The 21,206-nt window shown below is 41.7% G+C and overlaps 1 protein-coding gene across 2 annotated transcripts; it reads left to right on the top strand.

Moving 5' to 3' along the window:
* The first annotated feature begins 796 nt into the window (after nt 1–796).
* pwwp2a (PWWP domain containing 2A) lies at nt 797–19,584 on the top strand. Of its 2 annotated transcripts, XM_068043364.1 has the most exons (4): nt 1,024–1,112; nt 2,069–2,187; nt 12,349–14,025; nt 19,498–19,584. In XM_068043364.1, exons 2-3 carry the CDS (start codon nt 2,141–2,143, stop codon nt 14,009–14,011), a joined length of 1,710 nt encoding a protein of 569 aa, XP_067899465.1. In that variant the 5' UTR covers nt 1,024–1,112; nt 2,069–2,140; the 3' UTR covers nt 14,012–14,025; nt 19,498–19,584. The 2 variants fall into 2 exon arrangements, with proteins under 2 accessions (XP_067899464.1, XP_067899465.1); XM_068043363.1 differs by lacking the exon at nt 2,069–2,187 and having other exon boundaries at nt 797–1,112.
* The last annotated feature ends 1,622 nt before the right edge of the window (nt 19,585–21,206 follow it).

The raw sequence follows: 21,206 nt of genomic DNA, 5'->3' as shown, positions 1-21,206 counted from the left end.
TTTCAGATGTATGGTACAATATTGCTAACAGCTATTGCTTGAAAGAAAAACCTTGGTTTCAACAATATATTTAATAAGTAGAACCACAAGAGTTGTTACAGTGCAGGAGGAGGCCGTTCGGCCCACCAGATCTCCGAATGAGCAAAACACGCCCGCCTTCTCTCCGTTACCCTGCGGATCGTTCCTTTTGAATGACTCAATTGGGCGGCCGAAGGACGTGCGGAGGGAGAGGGGGTAGCAACCGGCACTGTCCTGCTCAGGCTCCAGCAATTTCTGCAGCACCGAGCCTGACCGCAATTCGATGCATCATCACTCATCCCAACTTTTTGGTAATTTTGGAAATGGGGAGAAGGAATGTGAATATCCTGCTTAGATACTCCGCTTTCTAGGGTTTGTTGTTTCGTGCCCGTGACTGATGGCATCTAACTTTTTTAATTTAAGGCTCATTAACATCTCTTAAACAGTCAAATATTTTTAAGTGAAAAATAATTGTTAAAGTATCTATATTGATTCCCATCAATTGCATAGCAGCCAACACCCTATTTATAGTATGTCCATCGCGCCTGTGAGCTTTAAGGTTGAGGTTTTTGATTGACAGTCTGCCCCACCATTCAGAAATCTCCATTACTCATTGAGCGGTGCGGGTTCTCGTGGCAACGCTGCTGCAAATCCAGAATGGACAGTTCCTCCAACCAGTCCCAGGGCGTTTTCTGTCATTACGCTACTGGATTGACAGCTCAGTTCACCACTCGCCGCCTTCTCAGGACAATAGCAGCCCAAACAACGGATGACTGACAGTTCGAAGAGACGAATAAGAGGAAGATGATTGTGGACACGGACCAATACAGACGTAGTAAAGAGGCGGGAGATGCGTTAGCACCCGCCCCAGAGCCAGGCCGGAGAGCGGTGGAGTGGGTGCAGAAGAGAAACGGCGCTCAGGGACGGGGAGGAAGTAAAATGGCGGCTGTGGGTGTTGGCGTTGCTGCTGTGAAACTCCTGGCGGGCTGCGAAGTGAGGGTAATGGTGGATCAGGTCGTCGACGATGCGTTGGTTGTGTCTCTGCGCTTCGAGGAGAAGCTGTTCTCAGGGGTTCTAATGGATATTTCTAGAAGGTACAGAGAGAGAGAGAGAGAGAAAAATACAAAAAAAATAAAACGGAAAAAGAAACCTCCCTCACAAGAGGCGGGTGAGGCCCGGAGCTGCAGCTGGTTACCTGAAGGGCGGGGGCAGGTGAAGTGGGACTTCCGCGTAAACCTTAGAAGTGGCCGGCTGTGGGCCTAGCCTACAGAGGGAGGAGGAAGGCAGCTGATGGCGGTTTGCCGCTGAATGTGAAGCTGCGAAGGCACGCAGCGGCCGCAGGACGTGCAGAGAGAGAGGGGGTAGCGGCAGTAGCGCGGGCACTGTCCTGCTTAGGCTCCAGTAACTCCTGCAGCACCGAACCTGGCCGCAATTCAGTGCAGCATCACTCATCCCAACTTTGTAATTTTGGAAATGGGGAGAAGGAATGTGAATATCTCCTTGGATATCCTTCTCTCTAGGGTTTATTTTGTTTTGTGCCCGTGAGTGATGGCATCTAACTTTTTGAATCTAGGGCTCATTAGCATCTCAAACAGTCGAACAGCGAATGAAAGATCATAACGCCGTTTTGCAGATGAGCCAACTTCGTCTTCAAATTTGAAGAATGTGTTGTAGTTGAAGTACCTATAGCAGAGGGTCACATTATGTTTTACAGTAATTACATTTCAATTTCCATTATGTTACTTTAAAATGAATTTGAAGGAGTTTTTTTGTGGCAAGAAGAAAAGTGGTAAATCTGAACATTAGGCAGAATTTGTGCCTGTATCAAAACAGTGAACATGTTCCAGTGTTTATTCCATATAAGTAATTAGCCAGGCTGATAAAAGAAATAACTATTTATTCAGGTGTACTTGGAAATGTACATCTCTAAAAGCATAAATATTGGCTATACTCGTTTATAACAGAAGATTTTAAAATGTGTCTATACGTAGAGTCTACTGCTCATTCAGCCGAAGGTCTTGTGTGTCTCAAGGTTTTTTCTGGCCTCCAGATGTGCTTTTGAAGTCTACCCTCCTGCGTGTCCCCTTCTCTCAACCTGGTGAGAGCCCAAGATGCCCCCAACATGGTAGTGTGTGCTGTTCTTGGATCAAGAGTTGGGAAATTCTTCTGGTAGGTGGGGCAGCTCAAGCCTCCCATGCAATGTGAAACCAGTCTATTCCCAGGGAACAGAGCAATTTTGCTTACGTTTCCTGATACTAAGTTCAAGAGTCACGGTATTTTGTTTTGTTTTTGTGGAGATATATTTTTGGAAGGGAATTTTGTGTTTATGAACATAAAGGATGTTGATGCTGGGGAATTAAAGATGTATGTTTCAGGCATCTATTGTCTTAGATCACAGTTCTGCCATGGTTAGATAGAAGTAAGACACCTCAGCCCTAACCTCAAAAGAATAACCACCTACTTCTAGCAATATGACATTTGTCCATTTTGCATAGCATCCGTCCTGTGGCCTCAGTCAGATTGACCTGAGAGATTAATATGGGAAAACTAGATTGCGACTGCTCAGATTTATTTAGCATAAGACCTTGCATGCACCAGAGAGAGCATATGTTCATCTAGTCAGTCTAGCCTACATTGCAGCAATTGCTGTTATAAAAAAATTGACCCCCCAGTACATTTTTAATTTAAAGAAAAAATGTTGAAAGAATCCTTTTTAAAGTAACTTGCTCTGCTCTAATTAGTGAAACCATCTGTGTTACCAGGTGAGAGAGGTCTAGGGTTCCCTTTCAGCCATCACCTGATCTTACTGTAACAGGATTTAATTTTAAACACTGTTTTTAGCTCCCTCTTGGTGAATCCTTGTTCACTGCGTTCCAATTATAAGGCAAAGAAACCAGCACAAAGAGGCTTTCTTAGGTTTAAAGAAGAACGGATACATGCCGTGCCCCACGTTAGCATGCATACGCGATACGCACTTACAAACAGAGACAGCAAAGAGTAGAAGCAAATTAAAGTGGAAAGGTTTGAGGCAATATCTGAAGAGTTGTTACAGTTCTTCGAGCTCAGTGTGAGGTGATTCATTTTGGGAGGACTAACAAGGCAAGGGAATATGATTAGATTAGAGATACAGCACTGAAACAGGCCCTACGGCCCACCGAGTCTGTGCCGAACATCAACCACCCATTTATACTAATCCTACACTAATCCCATATTCCTACCAAACATCCCCACCTGTCCCTATATTTCCCTACCACCTACCTACACTAGTGACAATTTATAATGGCCAATTTACCTATCAACTTGCAAGTCTTTTGGCTTGTGGGAGGAAACCGGAGCACCCGGAGAAAACCCACGCAGACACAGGGAGAACTTGCAAACTCCACACAGGCAGTACCTGGAATCGAACCCGGGTCCCTGGAGCTGTGAGGCTGCGGTGCTAACCACTGCGCCACTGCAATATACAATGGATGGTAGCACCTTAGGAAGTACAGAGAGTCAGAGGTACCTTGGTGTACTTGTCCATAGATCACTGAAGGCAGCAGCACAGGTAGATAAGGTGGTTAGGAACACATCTGGGATACTTGCCTTTATTAGCCGAGGCACAGAATACAAGAGCAGGGAGGTTATGAACGAGCTGTATAAAACGCTTGTTCGGCTACAGTTGGAGTACTGTGTACAGTTCTGGGCACCATACTTTAGGAAGGATATAACTGCACTGGAGAGGGTGCAGAGAAGATTCACCAGGATGTTGCCTGGGCTGGAGCATTTCAACTATGAAGACAGGCTGGAAAGGCTAGGGTTGTTTTCCTTCGAGCAGAGAAGGCTGAGGGGGAACCTGATTGAGGTATACTAAATTATGATGGGTATCGATAGGTTAGATAGGAAGCAAGTTTTTCCCTTAGCGGAGGGGTCAATAACCAGGGGGCATAGATTTAAGGTAAGGGGCAGGAGGTTTAGAGGGGATTTGAGGAAAAATACTTTCACCCAGAGGGTGGTTGGAATCTGGACCACACGGCCTGAAGGGATGGTCGAGGCAAGAAGTATTTAGATGAGCGCTTGAAATGCCACATCATACAAGGTCAAGTGCTGGAAAATGGGATTAGAATGGTTAGGTGCTTGACGGCTGGCACAGACACGAAGGGCTGGTTTCTGTGCTGTATAACTCTGACTTGCTGTAGAGTCCTTGATTGTAGGTAGATCTTGCTTTTCATTGGGGGCCCAGTATTCTTCTTAAACCTTGTTTGCTGTAGGAGACTTTTCTCTCTTGGGGTTCATGTGTCTTCAGTGAATTCAGAGGCTTGTGAGAGAGAGATGGGAGCAGACAGGAGAGAGATCTTCAGTACAGGAGCAAACAGACTTTCTGCCCAAACTGTTTGTACAAATTCAAAAACTCAGGTTGCCCAGCAGGTTAGTCTTGTGACTAGCTGGATTGACCATGTCCATTTGTGTATTCGGCCATCTTAGTAGTCAACCTGGAATGCGAGCTCCCCCTCCTTCAATGTCTTGTGATCAAAAGTCCATTGTGGGTTGAATGTCAGGGAATGGCTGCTTTTTCTTTCCAAACACTGACTGCCCCTTCCAGCCATGGCCAATCTGTTCAAGTCCTCTCACACCCCCCCCACTCCAGTAACAGTTTAAATTCAATGTTCATGACAAAATTAATGTGCCTCGTTCTTGGCAGGTGGGGGTCGAGCATGACCCCCACCACACCCAGCGGAATGAAATGCGACTTGAAAAAAGATGCATTTCATTAAAAGGGTCGAGAAAAATGTAAGGTCTAGAAAAAAAGCATACATTTCTCTCATTCATTCCCATTCATTCATAAATCCTAAAACTTATTACAGCCTGTCTTCTCGCTGCCAGTGCTGCTTCAATTGCCCCCTTTCTGGCATCCCAATAAACTTGATTTTTTTTTTGGGAAGTTTCTTTTCCGTTTGCTTATTTCCATGGCTGCTGCGTTAATTTTTTTTTTTTGAAAAGTCAGTAGTGGGCAGGTCTATCCTGAACACTCCTTGCTTTGCTGAGTCATGCAAAGGCTTTTCACTTTAGGAGATGGGTGGTTTGCTTTCTTACTGACTGGGGGAGTGTCCCAGAGGACACTCCTGCCTGCAGGTATTTGTGCAGACTCTACTGAACTACTCTGTGGCACTTTGACTAGGTGATGCATCACCCTCACGGTTTCTCTGCCCCCTCGAGGTCTTTCTTTGTCTCTGCAGATTCCTGTAAATGCTGTTAACAACTCTGGTGGGGTGCTTCTAGTGTCTGCATTTACGTAGGAGGATGTGGGGTCTAACCGTTCACATTTTTTGGGTTTGGCTGACCGGACAGTTGAGGTTTTCATCCGGGATTCCTCCTGGACTTCCTTTAACCTGCCCTCTTGGTCACTTTTTCCCCTTCTCTGTCCAACCTTTTGCCAGCTTTCTGCCTGTCCCTTTTTGTTCTCGACTGGGATCCTTTACAGTTCACCAGCCCTCTGCTGGCGGGTCCTCCTAACACTGGTACAGGACTTGGGGGTGCAGCTTTCACTAAGTTGGGGTTTCCCCTCAACCTGGCACATGTGGCAACTCCTGCAGTACTCCTCCACATCTTTGTGGAGTTTTGGCCAGTCAAACTGCTGTCTTATGTGGGCTTTGGTCTTTCGTATACCGGCATGTGCAACCACTGTAGTCTCGTGGGCCCTTCTTAATGTTTCTCTCCAGTACCACTAACTGGTGAACTACTGTCCACTCCTTGCTCTCAGGTCTGTGAGGAGAACTCCATTTTCTCATCAGTACCTCATTCTTTAAATAGTAGCAGTCAGGGACTCCCTCTGTTTCACTTTCAGACTGGACAGCCTGTGCTAACTCTCGCAATACTGGGTCGGCTCAGAGTCTCAGCTAGGGAAAATCCATTTAATTCATTCCCTTGGTCTCCTAACTTTCCAAAGCAAGTCTCGGACAGACAAACCTGATGGTCTGCAGTGCCAATGCATTCTACTCTGGGGTAGCTGGTTTGATCATAGCCTGAGCCACTGCAGGCGTCTGTCTGCTGCCACTGCCCTGTCTCTCTGACTGCGGTCTTTCACTTCTTGGCGGGGGGGCTACCAGCTTCACTCCTGCCATATCATTACCTCGGAGCAGGTCAACCTGTCCACAGGCAAACTCGGGACAATCCCTACGGTCACTGGTCCCGGTGTACAGGTACAGGCATACTCTGCCCTCCAATACCATTCACCACCATTTTGGTGTTCACTGCACTCTGGGGGGGAAAGGTCAGGCCTTTTCCCAGTAAAAGGGATCTAGTGGCCCCAGTGTCCCTGAGAATCACTATGGGCTTGCTTGCTCCACTCGAGGGGTATGGGGTTACTGTCCGTTCAGACAGAAACCCTGATAATCTTCAGGAATCCTATTAAATTTTCCTGCACTTGCAGCGATAGCCTTCCTGGGTCTCACTCTTACTGTAGGTACAGCCACAGCTTCTTCACTGAGCGGGTGTGCCCCGATTATCCCTACAGGTTTTCCCTTTAGTTTCCAGCAGTCAGCTCATAAATTCCCTGCTTTATTGCAATGGAAGCACACGGGTCTCACTCTTGCTCACAGTATCTTCCTTTTTGGCTAGCGGGCCCCCTGTGTTTCCTGCTTTCCTTTCTCTCCCAGGACTGCTTGAGCTCCTATCACCTTCCCACTCTTTGTCCCTTTTGGATTTATGGGGGTAACTAGGAAAAGTTCTCCCCTGGAAAACCAACTCATACATTAACGCAAGATAAAGGCCCAGGAGGGCTGCTGCCGGGCTCCCTGGACCCGCTGCTCCTCTACATGGTCTTTATGGAGAGTGGGAGAGGGTGTTTAAATTTCTCTAGCAGAATTACTTCTGAGATTTTCATAGCTGAGTTGTATTTTAAGAGCCCTCAGCCACTGGTCAAAAGCCAGCTGCTTACTTCTTTCAAACTCCAGATAAGTTTGATTAGCTTGCTTCTTGAGGGTTCTAAACTTTTGATGATAGGCTTCGGGTACTAATTCATATGCCCCAAGGATAGCATTTTTTGTCAGTTCATAATTTAATGAACTCTCCTCTGGCAACAAGGAATAAACCTCATGGGCTTTTCCAGTTAGTTTGCTTTGGAGTAAAAGAGGTCAGGTCTCAGCTGGCCATTTTAGCTGCCTTGCCAGTTTCTCAAAGGACACAAAAATGCTTCTACATCCTCATTGAATTTTTGAATTCGTTGAGCAAGTTTTAACAATTTTGTACCCAACCCTGAATTATGCTCCTCCATATTGGCTATGCTTTCACTGGGGTTACTCTGTTGCCCCCTAGTTAACTCAAGCTGCTTCAACTTTCTCTCTCATTCCTTCTGAAATATTCTTTCTCTCTCCCACTCCTCAAATTCAAGTTTCCTCTGTTCCGATTGTATCTTTGCTAACAATACCCTGTTGGAGTCTGCTTCTAACCCTGTTTCTGCTTCAGATTCAAGGGAAAAATGGTTGGCCATTAGCCTTAGGAGTTCAGACATCCTAGCCTTGCCACGTACAGTGGTCCCACACTGCGCAGCCATTTTCCTCAACTCCTCCATAGACAGTGCTTTTAACTTATCACAAGTTACTTCACCCTGGCTTGGAGAGCTACTAGGTTCAGTCGCAAACATGTTGGCATTCAAGCACACACAACCACAAGAAAAGCTGTATTGAAATCTTGCTCTTTTTTGATTGGGAACAATTTGGCTTCCCACTTCCAATTTCTCTCGTTTGTCTGTGGGTAAAATCCAGGACGGTAGCACCCAAATTTCTGTTATGACCAGGTGAGAAAGAGGTCTAGGGGTTCCCTTTCAGGCTTCACCTGGTCTTACTGTAACAGGGTTCACTGCTTTCCAATTATAAGGCAAAGAAACCAGCATAAAACAGGCTTTCTTAGGTTTAAAGAAGAAAAGTTGAAATTTATTAAACTTAAATTCTAATTCGGTTAACAGCTTTGGATACACGCCGCACCCCACGCTAGCATGCATACACGATATGCACATACAAACAGACAGCAAAGAGCAAAAACAAAGTAAAGTGGAAAGATTTGAGGCAATATCTGAAGAGTTGTTGTCACGGTTCTTTGAGCTCACTGTAGAGTCCTTGATTGCAGGTAGATCTTGTTTTTCGTTGGGGCCCAGTATTCTTCTTCAACCTTGTTCGCTGTAGGAGATTTGGGGTTCATGTGTCCTCAGTGGATTCAGAGGCTTGTGACAGAGAGATGGGAGCAGACAGGAGAGATCTATTCAAGTCCTCCCCTCATTCCAGTAACAGTTTAAAATCAATGTTCATGACAAAATTAATGTGCCTCATTCTTGGCAGGTGGGGGCCTAGCATAGCAGTCTGTATATGGAATCTCTTTCACATTTATTTTTGTCACAGCTTAAAGTTGATTTTTTTCTGGCCATTCCTCACCATTATTGCCAGGATTGGTATTTTGGGAGCAGAACTAGCAAGTAATTTGGAGAACCAGGATGTAGTTGCTATAGTGCTACGGGGGTAACCAATATTTATATAATAAAACATGTCTCCACTTCTCTTGACTCCTCCACTGTTGCTAAATTATCAGACTGCTTATGACATCCAGTACTAGATGAGCAGAAATTTCCTCCAATTAAGTATTGGGAAGCCATTGTTTTTGGTCCCTGCTCCAAACTCCGCTCCCTAGCTACTGACTCCATCCCTCTCCCTGATAACAATCTGACATTAAGCCAATAAGAGCAAAATACTGCTGATGCTGGAACTCTGAAATGCGAACAGAAAATGCTTGAAATACTTGGGTCTGGCTGCATCTGTGTAGAGAGAAACAGTTAATGTTTTCAGATTTCATACACAGCTGTTCATTATTCCATTAGCACTCTCTCTGGACTCGTGCTTTGCTTTCACTACAACGATTTAGCACTCCATTTGCATTGTGTTCCATGACAGCTGTCATTTAATCTCTTCATTTCCTTCCCCTCTCCCCCCCCCCCCCCCCCCACCATCCTATCACAGACCTTCCCTCTTGTTGTTCGTTTCCCCCCCCCCCTTTCACTTTTGCTCAAAGACTGTTACATTTCTAACTTTTGCCAGTTCTGATGAAGGGTCACAGACCTGAAACGTTAACTCTGTTTCTCTCTACACAGATGCTGCCAGACCTGCTGAGATTAAGCCAGTCTGTTTGCAACCATAGTGTCACATTTGATCCCAAGATGAGCTTCTGAGCTCATTTATGCCATTGCTAACACTATTTCCACCTTCATAACATCGCCCGACTTCCTATTATCTCAGCTCAACTGTTAAAACCCACATTTATACCTTTGTTACCTTTTAGACTTTTCCAACGCACTCCCAGCTGGTCTCCCACATTCTACTCCCCGTAAACTTGAGGTCATCTAAAACTCTCATGCCTGTCTCTTAACTCTCCCCAAGTCTTGTTCCCCTGTTCTTACTGGCCAACGTTGACTTTCAGTCAAGCAATGTCTTGATTTTAAAATTCTTCTTTTTCAAATCCTTCCATGGCATCACCCCTCCCTATCTCTAATCTTCTCCGGCCCTCACAATCCTCCAAGGTATCTGCACTCCTCTAATTCTGGTCTCTTGTGCATCCCTGATTTTAATTGCTCCACCAGTGGTAGTTGTATCTTCAATTGCCTAGGTCCCAAGCTCTGGAATATCCTCTCTGCCCCTCTACCTAGCTTTCATCCTTTAAGATATTTCTTTGACCAAGCTGACCTAACCTCTTTTGTGGCTCAGTGTCATACTTTGTTTAAAATGCTCCTGTAAAGTGTTTTATTTCATTAAAGGTGCTATATAAATAAGTTGAGAAATGTAAATGGCTATAAGTAAGCATTTCAAGAATTCCTTTAGCCAAAAGACTTTAGATTGCATTTGTGGTATACAAAGGCAATGACTTTAGTCTTTATGTTGAATACAGCCTCTATTAATCTATTTACTTAGTTGGTCTAGTGTCAAAATAGTCACCTGCAGAATGGTAATGACGAAAGTGAAAAATTGCAGTGGAGATCCTCTTGGAAAGCTTGGAGAAAGTGAATCAAATTATATGCCTTTTACTAAATCGGTAAATTTTTGCTGCAAATGTTTGGGGTATCATTTGAACATGTGTATATTACATCTTTGTTCCAGCATTGATTTTCATTTATTTAATTTTGTTCTGTAATGAAGGCTTGATCTTCCAATGTCAAGCAATGTTTTATACCTGATTTATACTATTGAGCTATTTTTTTAATGTTCTGTATTTGGGATCTTGCTCTCCTTCTGACAGAACTTGCCTGTTAATAGTTGGTGTTCCACCAGCAATAGGATGAAAGCTGTGGTCCAAAGTTGGCTTCACTTTTGCTGCTGTCATTGATGCTATTTATTAAGCTTGAAAGATAAAGGTTTGAAATACCTGACTTTTGGACCAAAAAGGTGGAATTCTGAAAAGTCAACACATGCCATTTCTAGTAGCAGGTGGGAACTGCGTGATGGATTCATTTGGCTCATATTTGCTTCTACAAATAGGGAATGACTACAAAGCCTTAAGTAAAAATTGTAGGGCAAGTATCTGCTGACCTCATTTGTTAAAAATCATAGATCTGAGACTGCGTTGTTAAATATATTTACTGTATAATTTATAGAATCATTTGGAAACTGAAAAAAGCTTGCTGTGTGCATTTACTAGTTCACGGGATCAGTGTAGTTTAGAGTTCCATTAAATAGCCTAGCATGGGATTTAGTTAGCTTACTCCATTCACTGCATTGTAACTTTTTGTACAGCTTTCTCACAGCTGGGATGTGAGATATATAGTTTTTAAAAAAGGTATGTGTGAAGGAAAAATAAAGTGCTAATACTCAGTTTAATGAGATCAGTCCAGAAAAATCATAGGTGAGGTAGAAGGCTATCCTGAATGGGAACAAAAATACTGTATTTGAATTCTTTTGTTGGTCACCATCAGTAAGGATTCTTTTCATACCATGCATTAAATATGTTATTGTGTTACATAAGTTGGAAACATTAACACAGACAGTTAATTCTTCAGAGCACATCTGGAAGAAATAACAAACTTTAAAACTGCCTAATTTAGGTTCTCATCAGTTCATTTTGCTCAGTGTTGTAAAATTCTGGTACTAGTGCCCTTAAATTGGAACAACCTAGTGTGGTTTAAATGAATCCCATCCTCTAATCCTGGACAGATGTATGCCTTTTCGCTCATCATTGCTGAAATGTAGAAGTCGAAAGTGGATGTTTATTCGTCTTCACCTGGGAGAGGGTGAGTGTAAGCCTTAGCATTTGACATGTTGTGGGGTGGGTGGTGGCAGGACAGGAGAAAATGTGAAGATTAATTTGTATTCAAGTCTCTACCACCACAGTGGAAATTTTTTCATCTTTGTTAATTAAGAATTTGATTTTATGATGACAGGTGAAAAGAGACCAGAATACCACTTGCATGGCATCACAGTGGGAATAAGAATCTCCACCAGTTGCTTCCTTGATGTTCTGAATTAAACCTTCTGATTTTGAGATATGTTTAATGTAGGAACAAAATGGAATCAGGAAAGCCATATTTAAGTCATTTAAGCATTGCGCCAACAATGTACCTGTTTATTGCTGCATCTCCATTTTGGACTTCTGTAATTGCTAGCCAGGGCTCAGTATAAAAGCTTATTTACTGGAAGCCTTTATAAATCTCTTAATGGTAAACTCAAGAGTTGCTATTCTGCTGCAGTCACGTGCTTGTTAAACAGAAGGATCATTTACCAGGTAAGCAAGCACCCAGAAAGGCCATTTACTGCAACTTCTGGCAAATGGAAATTGTACGAATCTCTTTTTTTCTGGACTATATTGAGAGTGAATGGAATCTAACTTCATTCTGACTGACATCTTGTAGGTCTGTTAGGGAGATGACCTCAAACTAGAATGAACTTTTCACTTTAAAATCCACATTCTTGAGCTGTATCAGTTTATAACAAGGAGGCTTGATCATGGATTCCCCCCCCCCCCCCCCCAGGTTACAATGTAATTTGTATTTGCATGACAAAAGAATGACTGACTTCTGTTCAATTCTGCATTGAAGCTAGTCCCTCCTGTCCTTATTTAAAACAAATGTAGCTCTAGACTTTGTGTGGGTGGTATATTAACAGTAGTTTAATATTATTTGTGTCGTCACCAGTCAGCAATTTTTGTATTTTCAGCCTTTTTTGATCTAAAAGATATCTGAAGCACTGAAGAAAAAATAATTATGGGTAGCTTGGAGATGAGGGATTCTATTGAAGAGTGCATTTTTATTTTGATAGCAATTTTGGGGCAAAATGTGAAAACCTGATTTAAGACTGAACACATTGTGCTGTACCTTCTCAGGTTTGGGCCATATGGAATTCCTGTGACTGTGCTTCCAAAAAGGGAATACAAGGAAAAAGCTGACTTAGTGCAACCTCAGTGTGAACCATTCCAGCTGACCCAGCAAAATTCAAAATCTACAGGTACTTGTGAAGCAACATCTCTGGTATCCTCTGCACAACCTAGTGCGGCTGAAAGCCTGTGGACTGCCAAACCTGCACCGTTATTTTACGAAGGAGCACCTTACCCTCCTCCATTGTTCATCAGACATACGTATAACCAGTCTATACCTCAACCTCCTCCAAGAAGGATTAAGCGACCTAAAAAGAAAATGTTCAGAGAAGAGTCTACTTCAATAATGAACTCTATTAAACTCAGACCAAGACAAGTTCTTTGTGATCGATGCAAAAATAGTATTTCTACAGATAAAAAGGAGTTGCGAAGGGGTGGCAGCACAAATGACACTTCTCGAAATGAGGACAAGAAACGAAAAAATGACAGTATGCCTGCTATGTCAAAGAGACTGAAAACTGACCACAAATTGGAAGCGAAAACGCAGTATGATGGTCAGAAGCGAAATACTGTCATTAAAATTTCAAATCTATCTTCAGGCAAGGGCAAAGTAGTCAAAATTTCTTCTCAAGTACACAGTTCTAAAGTGCAGTTGAATCCCAAGAAAGTGCTACAGAACAAGAATGTAGATCACACAAAAGCCAGGGAAGTGTTGAAAATGGCCAAAGAGAAAGTTCAAAAAAAACAGCAGCAGGAAGTTTCGTCTTCTGATGATGCAATTCCAAAGGTTCATTATACACGGCGCTTTCAAACAACTAACTCTGGCGCTCTCCCTCCACGGATTCGCTTAAAGCCACAGAGATACAGGAATGAAGAAAATGATTCTGCTTACAAGGCTAAACTTGAGAGAATACGCAGCTGCAAGACAGCCTCCAAAGCGCCGCCTCGCTGCAACTCTTCCCGCTCACCAGGTGAGCAGCCTTCTGAAAAAGGTAGTCCCACAAAAGGGTTGGAACAGACCACTGATGAGAATAAAGACACCAGGGAAATAAAGTGGCCTTGTGAGCAGGATGAAAAACAATTGGGGAAAAGGGGCAGCAGAGGCAATATAACCGTTTATATGACCTACAGTCAAAATAAATCAGACTCTTCTGCCTTTTCAGTTTGTAGTAGTGATAGCGCAGATGATATAAAATCCTCCAACTCAGAATGTAGTTCTACTGAAACATTTGACTTTGCTCCTGGCAGCATGCATGTACCTTGCGCCTCCTCTTCAAAAGAAGAAAAACTCACTAATTCCTTGAAAGTGAAAATCTTTACCAAAAATGTCTCTAAGTGTGTGACTCCAGATGGCAAGACCATATGTGTAGGGGACATTGTTTGGGCCAAGATTTACGGCTTCCCCTGGTGGCCTGCCCGTATACTTACTATAACTGTAAGTCGGAAAGATAATGGCTTTTTAGTAAGACAGGAGGCCAGAATTTCATGGTTTGGGTCCCCAACAACATCTTTCCTGGCTCTTTCACAAGTCTCCCCGTTTTTAGAAAACTTCCAGTCACGGTTTAACAAGAAGAGAAAGGGCCTTTACCGTAAGGCCATCACAGAGGCAGCCAAGGCTGCAAAGCAGCTGACACCTGAGGTGCGGGCCCTGCTGACACAGTTTGAAACATGAAAACATCAAAGAAGGTAGGCAAGTCAAGTGGCTGGGGTTCCACTAAACTGATGCCCAAATTTAAATATGTATGACTAATTAATTGTAAAACTTTAAATTAGGCTCATTGGTTTAATGAGTACAATTCAACAGAAGTTAGTTTATGAGGACAGCTTACTGGCTATTATAACGTTGTGTTAAAAGGGGTGGGGGGGGGAACCTATTAGAATTTCAGTTTTCACTAGTCCAGCATAGAGGGCAGGAATTTTGTAGACAGTAAAAATAAAACATTCTTAAATCCAAGAAGGACTCCAATTTCTTTAGGCACAGTTGCCATGGAAACATTTCATTAGGTGTGTAGGAGCCATAGCCTCGAGGGCCTGTATGCTAACTATGGAACTGTATTGTGGGATGTGTTTCTAAGTTCTTGCCCTACCAATGTCCAGTTTTTAGAGAATGTTTTAAGATGAAATTTCTGCTTCTTGGCATCCACCAGGGAAAAGCTTATCAAAGTGTTGAAACAGCCCTTGTATGTTACTGTATCATTTCTAAAAAGCTTATTTTAGAAATTCTTTAAGGATCAAAATGAACCATGGAATTGATGGGCACATTTGTATCTTGGGCACCTATGGTTGTTACTGCTGTTATTTTGAATATGGTCTTGTTAAACTGCAGCAAGCTTATTGGTTCATCGATAATTATCTCTGCAATACCAATTGTGTGGATGCTTTACATAGATTTTCCTAGTTATGTTTCTTTCAAACAAATCACAATAGTTTGTTTACTAACTGGTGTATAAATCAGTAATTCATGCTGGATGCTTTATGTTGAACCGAGCCATTGTCAAAATATTTTCAGGTGGTTAGGCAAGAAATCACCATCTGTAGACCATCTACTTCCGATACGCTATGAAAATGTCATCAAGTTAAAATTAAGTTTATCCAGTCAATGGCTGAGCCATGCTACTACATACATTGGAGGAACAGTACTTCACAAAAAATAATCTGCTGTGGTGATTGAGTTACAGTTAAGCCATTAAACCAGGACCCCATCATCCTACAAAAAGCAAAATACTGTAGATGCTGGAAATACTTGGCAGGTCAGGCAGCATCTGCAGAGAGTGTGGAACAGGTAACATTTCAGTTCAGAATGGATGAAAGGTTATTGACTTGACACATTTAACACTTTCTTTTTCCACCAATGCTGCTTGACCTGCTAAGCATTTTCTGTTTAACCCCATCTTCCTATTCAGGTTATTATAAAAGATTCCATGACACTGTTGAGGGATGAACAGAGAGTTTGTCCAATGTCTGAGCCAGTGTTTCTTATGGGACCTTTTTTTTTCTGTAAAATTGACTGCACTTCAGAGGTAACTCATTTGTTTGTAAAGTGCATTGTGATGTTCTGAAGACTTAAAAGACACTTTATAAATGAAAGCTAGTTTACTTCCATTCTGTATAGCACTGGTTCCAGATGCAAATCTTCTGGTAATTTGACAACGTGTGAAGTGTCCAAATGAGGGAACTGAACATGTTTGTTTATTGACAGTGGTCACTTAGAGCATCACAGATGACAATGGAGATATACAGTCAATAGTTAATACCTAAATCCATTTTTTTTTTTTTTAAAGTTGGGAGCTTGTATTCCTGCTACCATCTTTGCTGGTGTCTTGCCCTCAAGGGTGGAACTCTTTCCAGTTCGGGTACCTAGAGTCAGCGTCAAGCATTGCCAAGTATTAGGACTGGGGCAACATTGGTAAGGCCATGTTAATTGCCCATTCCTAGTTGACCTGAACTTGCTCAACCACTGCAGAGAGCATCAAAAGTCAACCATATAGTTTTGAATCGCATGTTAACCACCTAGGGTAGTAGTGGCAGGTTCTCTTCCCCTGAAAAGACATGAGCCATCAGGGTTTTGCAGCAATCCTACATTAAAGTCCCTCTACTGCAACATAAACACAGCCTTAACCTCAGAGTAGCACTTTTACTGCACCAGTGTGAATTTTCCATGCCAGCCAGAGGCTGCATTGGGAGTTGGTGCTGTAGGCCCAAGCTCACCAGTTGCTAACTTGCGATTTCCCAAAATCATTTCACACAGGACACTTAGCAGACCAAGAATACTTTTCAGTTTGGGATTTGAGCAAATGAACTGTATCATCTAATCCCCTCACTGATTGTTTCTATATTTTATCTTTCTATGCATTATAGAGTTATACAACACAAAAACAGGCCCTTCGGCCCATCGTGTCTGTGCCGGCAATCAAGCAACTAACTATTCTAATCCCATTTTCCAGCACTTGGCCCGTAGCCTTATATGCGATGGCGTTTAAGTGCTTATCTAATTAAATACTTCTTAAATGTTGAGGTTTCCTGCCTCTACCACCTCCAGGCAGTGCACTTCAGATTCCAACCACCCTCCAAGTGAAATTTTTTTTACCTCCAATCCCCTCTAAACCTCCTGCCCCTTGGTTATTGACACCTCCGCTAAGGGGAAAAAGTTACTTCCTATCTAACCTATCAATGCCCCTCATAATTTTGTATACCTCAGTCATGTCCCCCTCGGCCTCCTCTAAGGAAAACAACCCTAGCCTTTTCAGTCACTCTTGATCGCTGAAATGCTCCAGCCCAGGCAACATCCTGGTGAATCTCCTCTGCACCCTCTCCAGGGCAATCACATCCTTCCTATAGTGTGTGTGTGTGTGTTGCAGCATACAAACTAAGCTTGAAATGTGTATAATGAATGGATTAGCCCTTCATTTGCAATGTAGAAGAAAAATAGTTTTTCTAGGTTTCCTTTGTAAAATACTGACATTTAACTGATTAAATGTGACAAATCTCTAAATGTGCAACTACCTTCCTGAATATTTTTGTACAAAACATGACTTTCAAAGTTAAGTCAGCATTAACTTGCAAACATTGTTTATTTTACTCCTGTATTTTAAAAGTTTTTTGAATTTTAAACTATATATCTCAGTTGTTTGGGGAACAAGATCTTTAATTTGTCTGCTGCTAAGCTTTTTTTCTCTGGGCTAGATGGTGATTGAGCTGATAATGAGCCTATTCCATCTGCCACAGTTCCACATGCAGCCTGGAAAATTGGGCCAGGTTGCAGGTAGGCCAGAACATGTAGACCTAGGTCTAATCCTAACATGGAGGTGAAGTGCTACTTTATTTTAATTTTCTTCCTCTAATAGTTGCAGTATTAAAGGTTGCATTGCTAATGGTCAGATTAAGAATGCTTGCTAAGAAGTGAAGGAATTTGGAGCTCAGTTGCATAACTGGCCAACCTTTAGGTAGTTCATTACATCGATGTTTGTTTGTACAGCTTTCATGTCTGGAGAAAAAAAAGCCTTAAAAATGCTCTTTCATTTTGATAACTTTTCATCAATATGTTGTGCTGAATTTATATGATCAGAGGGCTGCATTGGAACTGTTAGTTAGAAATGAAAAAGGATCAGCAAGACAAAATGCGTTGGTGTTACTCTTATAAATGTTGGATAATTGCAGTTACTTATTCATAACTCTCTATACCCTGCTGTTTAAACAGCTTTGAATATATGACCTGTTAGCACATGCAGACCAATCCTGAATTCTGCTAAATTTGTTTCATAGATGAGAGAAATGGATATTTATATATTGGCACTATTGTACTTTTACAAGTGAAAAACTTATCAAGCTACCAAATCAGCAATGTTACAAAGCTATGCTGCACAGCTATAATAATGAATATTAAGCACTAGAAGTAGGCCAAGACTAAAGATCTGGCACCAAGACCTCTTTCCATTCTTAGTTTAGCTTTATGTACAGTTCCTATACTCAATTTTTAAATTTGTAAATGAATTTTTAATTATATAATTAAAATAAGGAAGATTGGTAAAACTTTAATATTGGACACCCACTCCACCACTGCTTCCTGGGTTGTTTGGCAAATTACTTCTGTCATAGCATGTGGGTACTATACTATGTGGGCTGTGCACATTGTATTGCTAAAAATAATGTAAGCCTCAGGGAAAAATACTCTTGAAGCTTCCTTGGGTGTCAAAATGTAGTTTCTGTACCAGAATTCTCAAACAAAAACTGTTGTCTAGCTTGCGTGGTACTTAGAAACTGCTTCAGTTATGCTCAAGATGCAATGATGCATCACTTGCAACAGGAATATATTTCTCCAGGGCCTCAGTGGGTAAGTATATCACAACAAGATTAGAACGGTTCCAAGTTTGATTCCAGCCAGGCGTATAGGGCAATGAGCTTTTAAGTTTCCGCTGTAAGTGGATAAATGTAGGCATTGGAGTTGGGATAAAATGAGACTAAATGGTAGGGACCCCTATGAGTAAATAGCACATTTACATTCATTGTCTGGGTTCACAAACCAAAAATAACCTCTTGTCGACCCCATACTGTCCATTTAATTGTATACGAGAACAAATCACTTCTATCAGTTGAGAAATGGGGTTAAAGAGGAAAAAAGCAAACATTGTATTTATAGTGATATATGGCTGGCAAATTACATCTTTAAACATGAAACTTGTAGCTATCTGCTGTAACTTTTTAACTGAAAACTGAACAACAATAGAAGGCTTTGTTCTGTGTGGGGCTAGTATTTTCTACACCAGGGTGCAGATTCTCAGTTTCTTACATAAGAATATTTCTCCTCCTTCACTCTGCCCCACTACCATTGAAAGTAAAGAAAATTTGCAGTAATGTGCTATTACAATGCTGACCAAACATGGCACATGGTTTTCTAGTGATGGAGATGAAAACAAACTAATAGTAAAGATGACTTTTGTTCAATGATAATTGCCTTCTGCTGAATAGTGCCAGTAAATTAGAAAAAAAGTGTAATTTGTATTTGAAGAAGTTCAGACATTTACAATGCAGATTATAATGCTGCAGATTCTCATTGAACGTGCAAGTTTACTAGCCTGCTAACCAACCTGTCATTTTCAACTTTATTTCTGCAAGAAAGCATTTTGTGACCTAATCAATTTAACTGTATTTCTGTATACAAATTTATTGCTATTAAAACTTCAATGCCCCCCCCCCATTTTGCTTCCTTGATGTCAAATGTTGAGTAACCTGGGAAAAGCCAGTCACCCCCAAATGATTCTCCTGATCAAAAGAGGTGAAATTCTCAAGTTTTAGTGGAAGTTTGTGTCCTTTGTTACAAATCATACAATTCTACCTCTTTTGCAATTAAAGGCCATGTCTCCCAAGAAAAAAACAACCATGGGTTAATAATAATTAAAAAAAAAAATCAATAGTGTAATCTCAAACTGGCGCATACACGCGTTCCCAAGAAGTGACTTAAATTTGAAATAGCGATCTGAAGGAAAAAATATTAAACTGAACATAAAACAAAACATCAAGTGATCCGCACTTAAATTCAGTATCCTGAATAGATGAGTGGCAGCAGCAATGTCATAACATGAGATGTCTAATATTCCTGTTATAATGAATTATACTTGTAGTATTTGACTAATTTGTTTCTTTTCCTTTTTTACTTTTTAGCCTGACGACACTAAGGCTCTGGCTGCTGTTTCCCATGATGTCCACTACACTGCCATTTGTTGGGCTGCAACATGCAGACACCCAATACACCATCTTGTCCAGAGTTCAAATACTTTTTTTTGTGGGGGGGTGGGGGGTCCTTGGGGTAGGGTGTTGGAGAGAGAAAAATAAAAATATCTGACTAGTCATAATTAAAATAAACCTGACACTTGTACTTATTGTACATTGCTTTCTCACATGGAAAATGGAAGCTATTTTTTAAGAAGATTTTGCAATACTTAATGCATGTTGAGATTTTTCTGACATATACACAATATATATGACCCACTTGAAACGGCAAATTCTTAGAAACTCTCTTCATGTGATGTGCCCTGTTTAACTCTGGACTCATCCAGTGACCACATTTTAAAGAATCCAGACATTTCTTACAAGTACTGTAGTCCTTTTTTATTTTTTTACATAAATCCTGAGAGTTGGATTTTAATTATGAATTCAGTTTTAGAAATTGAACCATTTGTGTCAGGGATTTTTTTTTTACATTTAGTACTGTATTTGCTCTCCACTTTTTTGCTTAGTTGCTTAATATTTAAGCTATGGTCCACAGTTTAGTTTTGTCTTCATATCAAAAAGCCCGATGTCAATTATTTTGTGGACTTGAATACATTTAATTATGTGATTCAGCTTTAAGGTTTGCATAAAATTGAATGTTTTAAGAATGTGGTGTAAAACAATTATTCGAGAGATTAAAATTTAGATTGTATTATGATTGAGTGATGCCATTGTTTTCTTAATCCTTCTGCCCTATAAATTCATGTGGCTCAAAGTATAACACCACAGGCTTTTCAAAGAACACCCCTGTGGTTTAGATAGTGCTGGGATCCATAGCTCCACCTGGCATCTCACCCTTGAGTCACAGAGCACTGAAACGGGCCCTTCAGCCCAAGTCTGTGCTGACCATCAACCACCCATTTTTATACTAATCCTACATTAATCCCATATTCCCTACCACATCCCCACCTTCCCATACTAGGGGCAATTTACAATGGCCAATTTACCTGTCAATGTGGGAAGAAACCGGAGCACCCGGCGGAAACCCATGCGGTCACAGGGAGAACTTGCAAATGCCACACAGACAGTACCCAGAACCAAACCCGGGTCGCTGGAGGTGTGAGGCTGCGGTGCTAACCACTGCGCCATTGTGTCGCCCTAGTTTAAATTATGAAAGGCATGCAGTGGGACTCAAATTTGAGCTTGCTGCACTGAAACCTACTTGGGGTTTGATGGTTTGAATTCTAGCGGAACTATTACAAAACCTGATCCATACTGCATGTCCAAATTACACTGATAATTCTCATACTGAGTATTTACATGTGGTACACTGTTCCTCATTTGGGAGAATACCAGTATAAATACCATCGCCTTGACCACAGGAACAGTAGTGGGTCATTTCGCCCCTTGAGACTGCTCTGCCATTGAATGAAATCATGGCTGAGCTGTGACCTAATCCATATACCTGTCTTTGCCCCATATTCCTTACTTAATCCCTTTTGGTTAGCAAAAATCTATGAATCTCAAGACTTAAAATTAACAACTGACCTCCCATCAACTGGGACCCTTCCGAAGGGTCACTGACCCGAAACGTTAACTCTGCTTCTCTTTCCACAGATGCTGCCAGACCTGCTGAGTGATTCCAGCATTTCTTGTTTTTG

The sequence above is a fragment of the Heterodontus francisci genome, chromosome 12, assembly GCF_036365525.1.
Source record: "Heterodontus francisci isolate sHetFra1 chromosome 12, sHetFra1.hap1, whole genome shotgun sequence".
Classification (NCBI taxonomy): Eukaryota; Metazoa; Chordata; class Chondrichthyes; order Heterodontiformes; family Heterodontidae; genus Heterodontus; species Heterodontus francisci.
The sequence above is the reverse complement of the archived record's forward strand: the minus strand, read 5'-3'. Positions and strand labels throughout refer to the sequence as shown.

Bases quoted from the DNA above. Each gene is read 5' to 3' on its own strand.
- pwwp2a (XM_068043363.1), top strand. From the start codon at position 823: ATGATTGTGGACACGGACCAATACAGACGTAGTAAAGAGGCGGGAGAT. The intron at 1,113-12,348 runs GTACAGAGAGAG...GTACCTTCTCAG, and splicing joins CTAATGGATATTTCTAGAAG to GTTTGGGCCATATGGAATTC.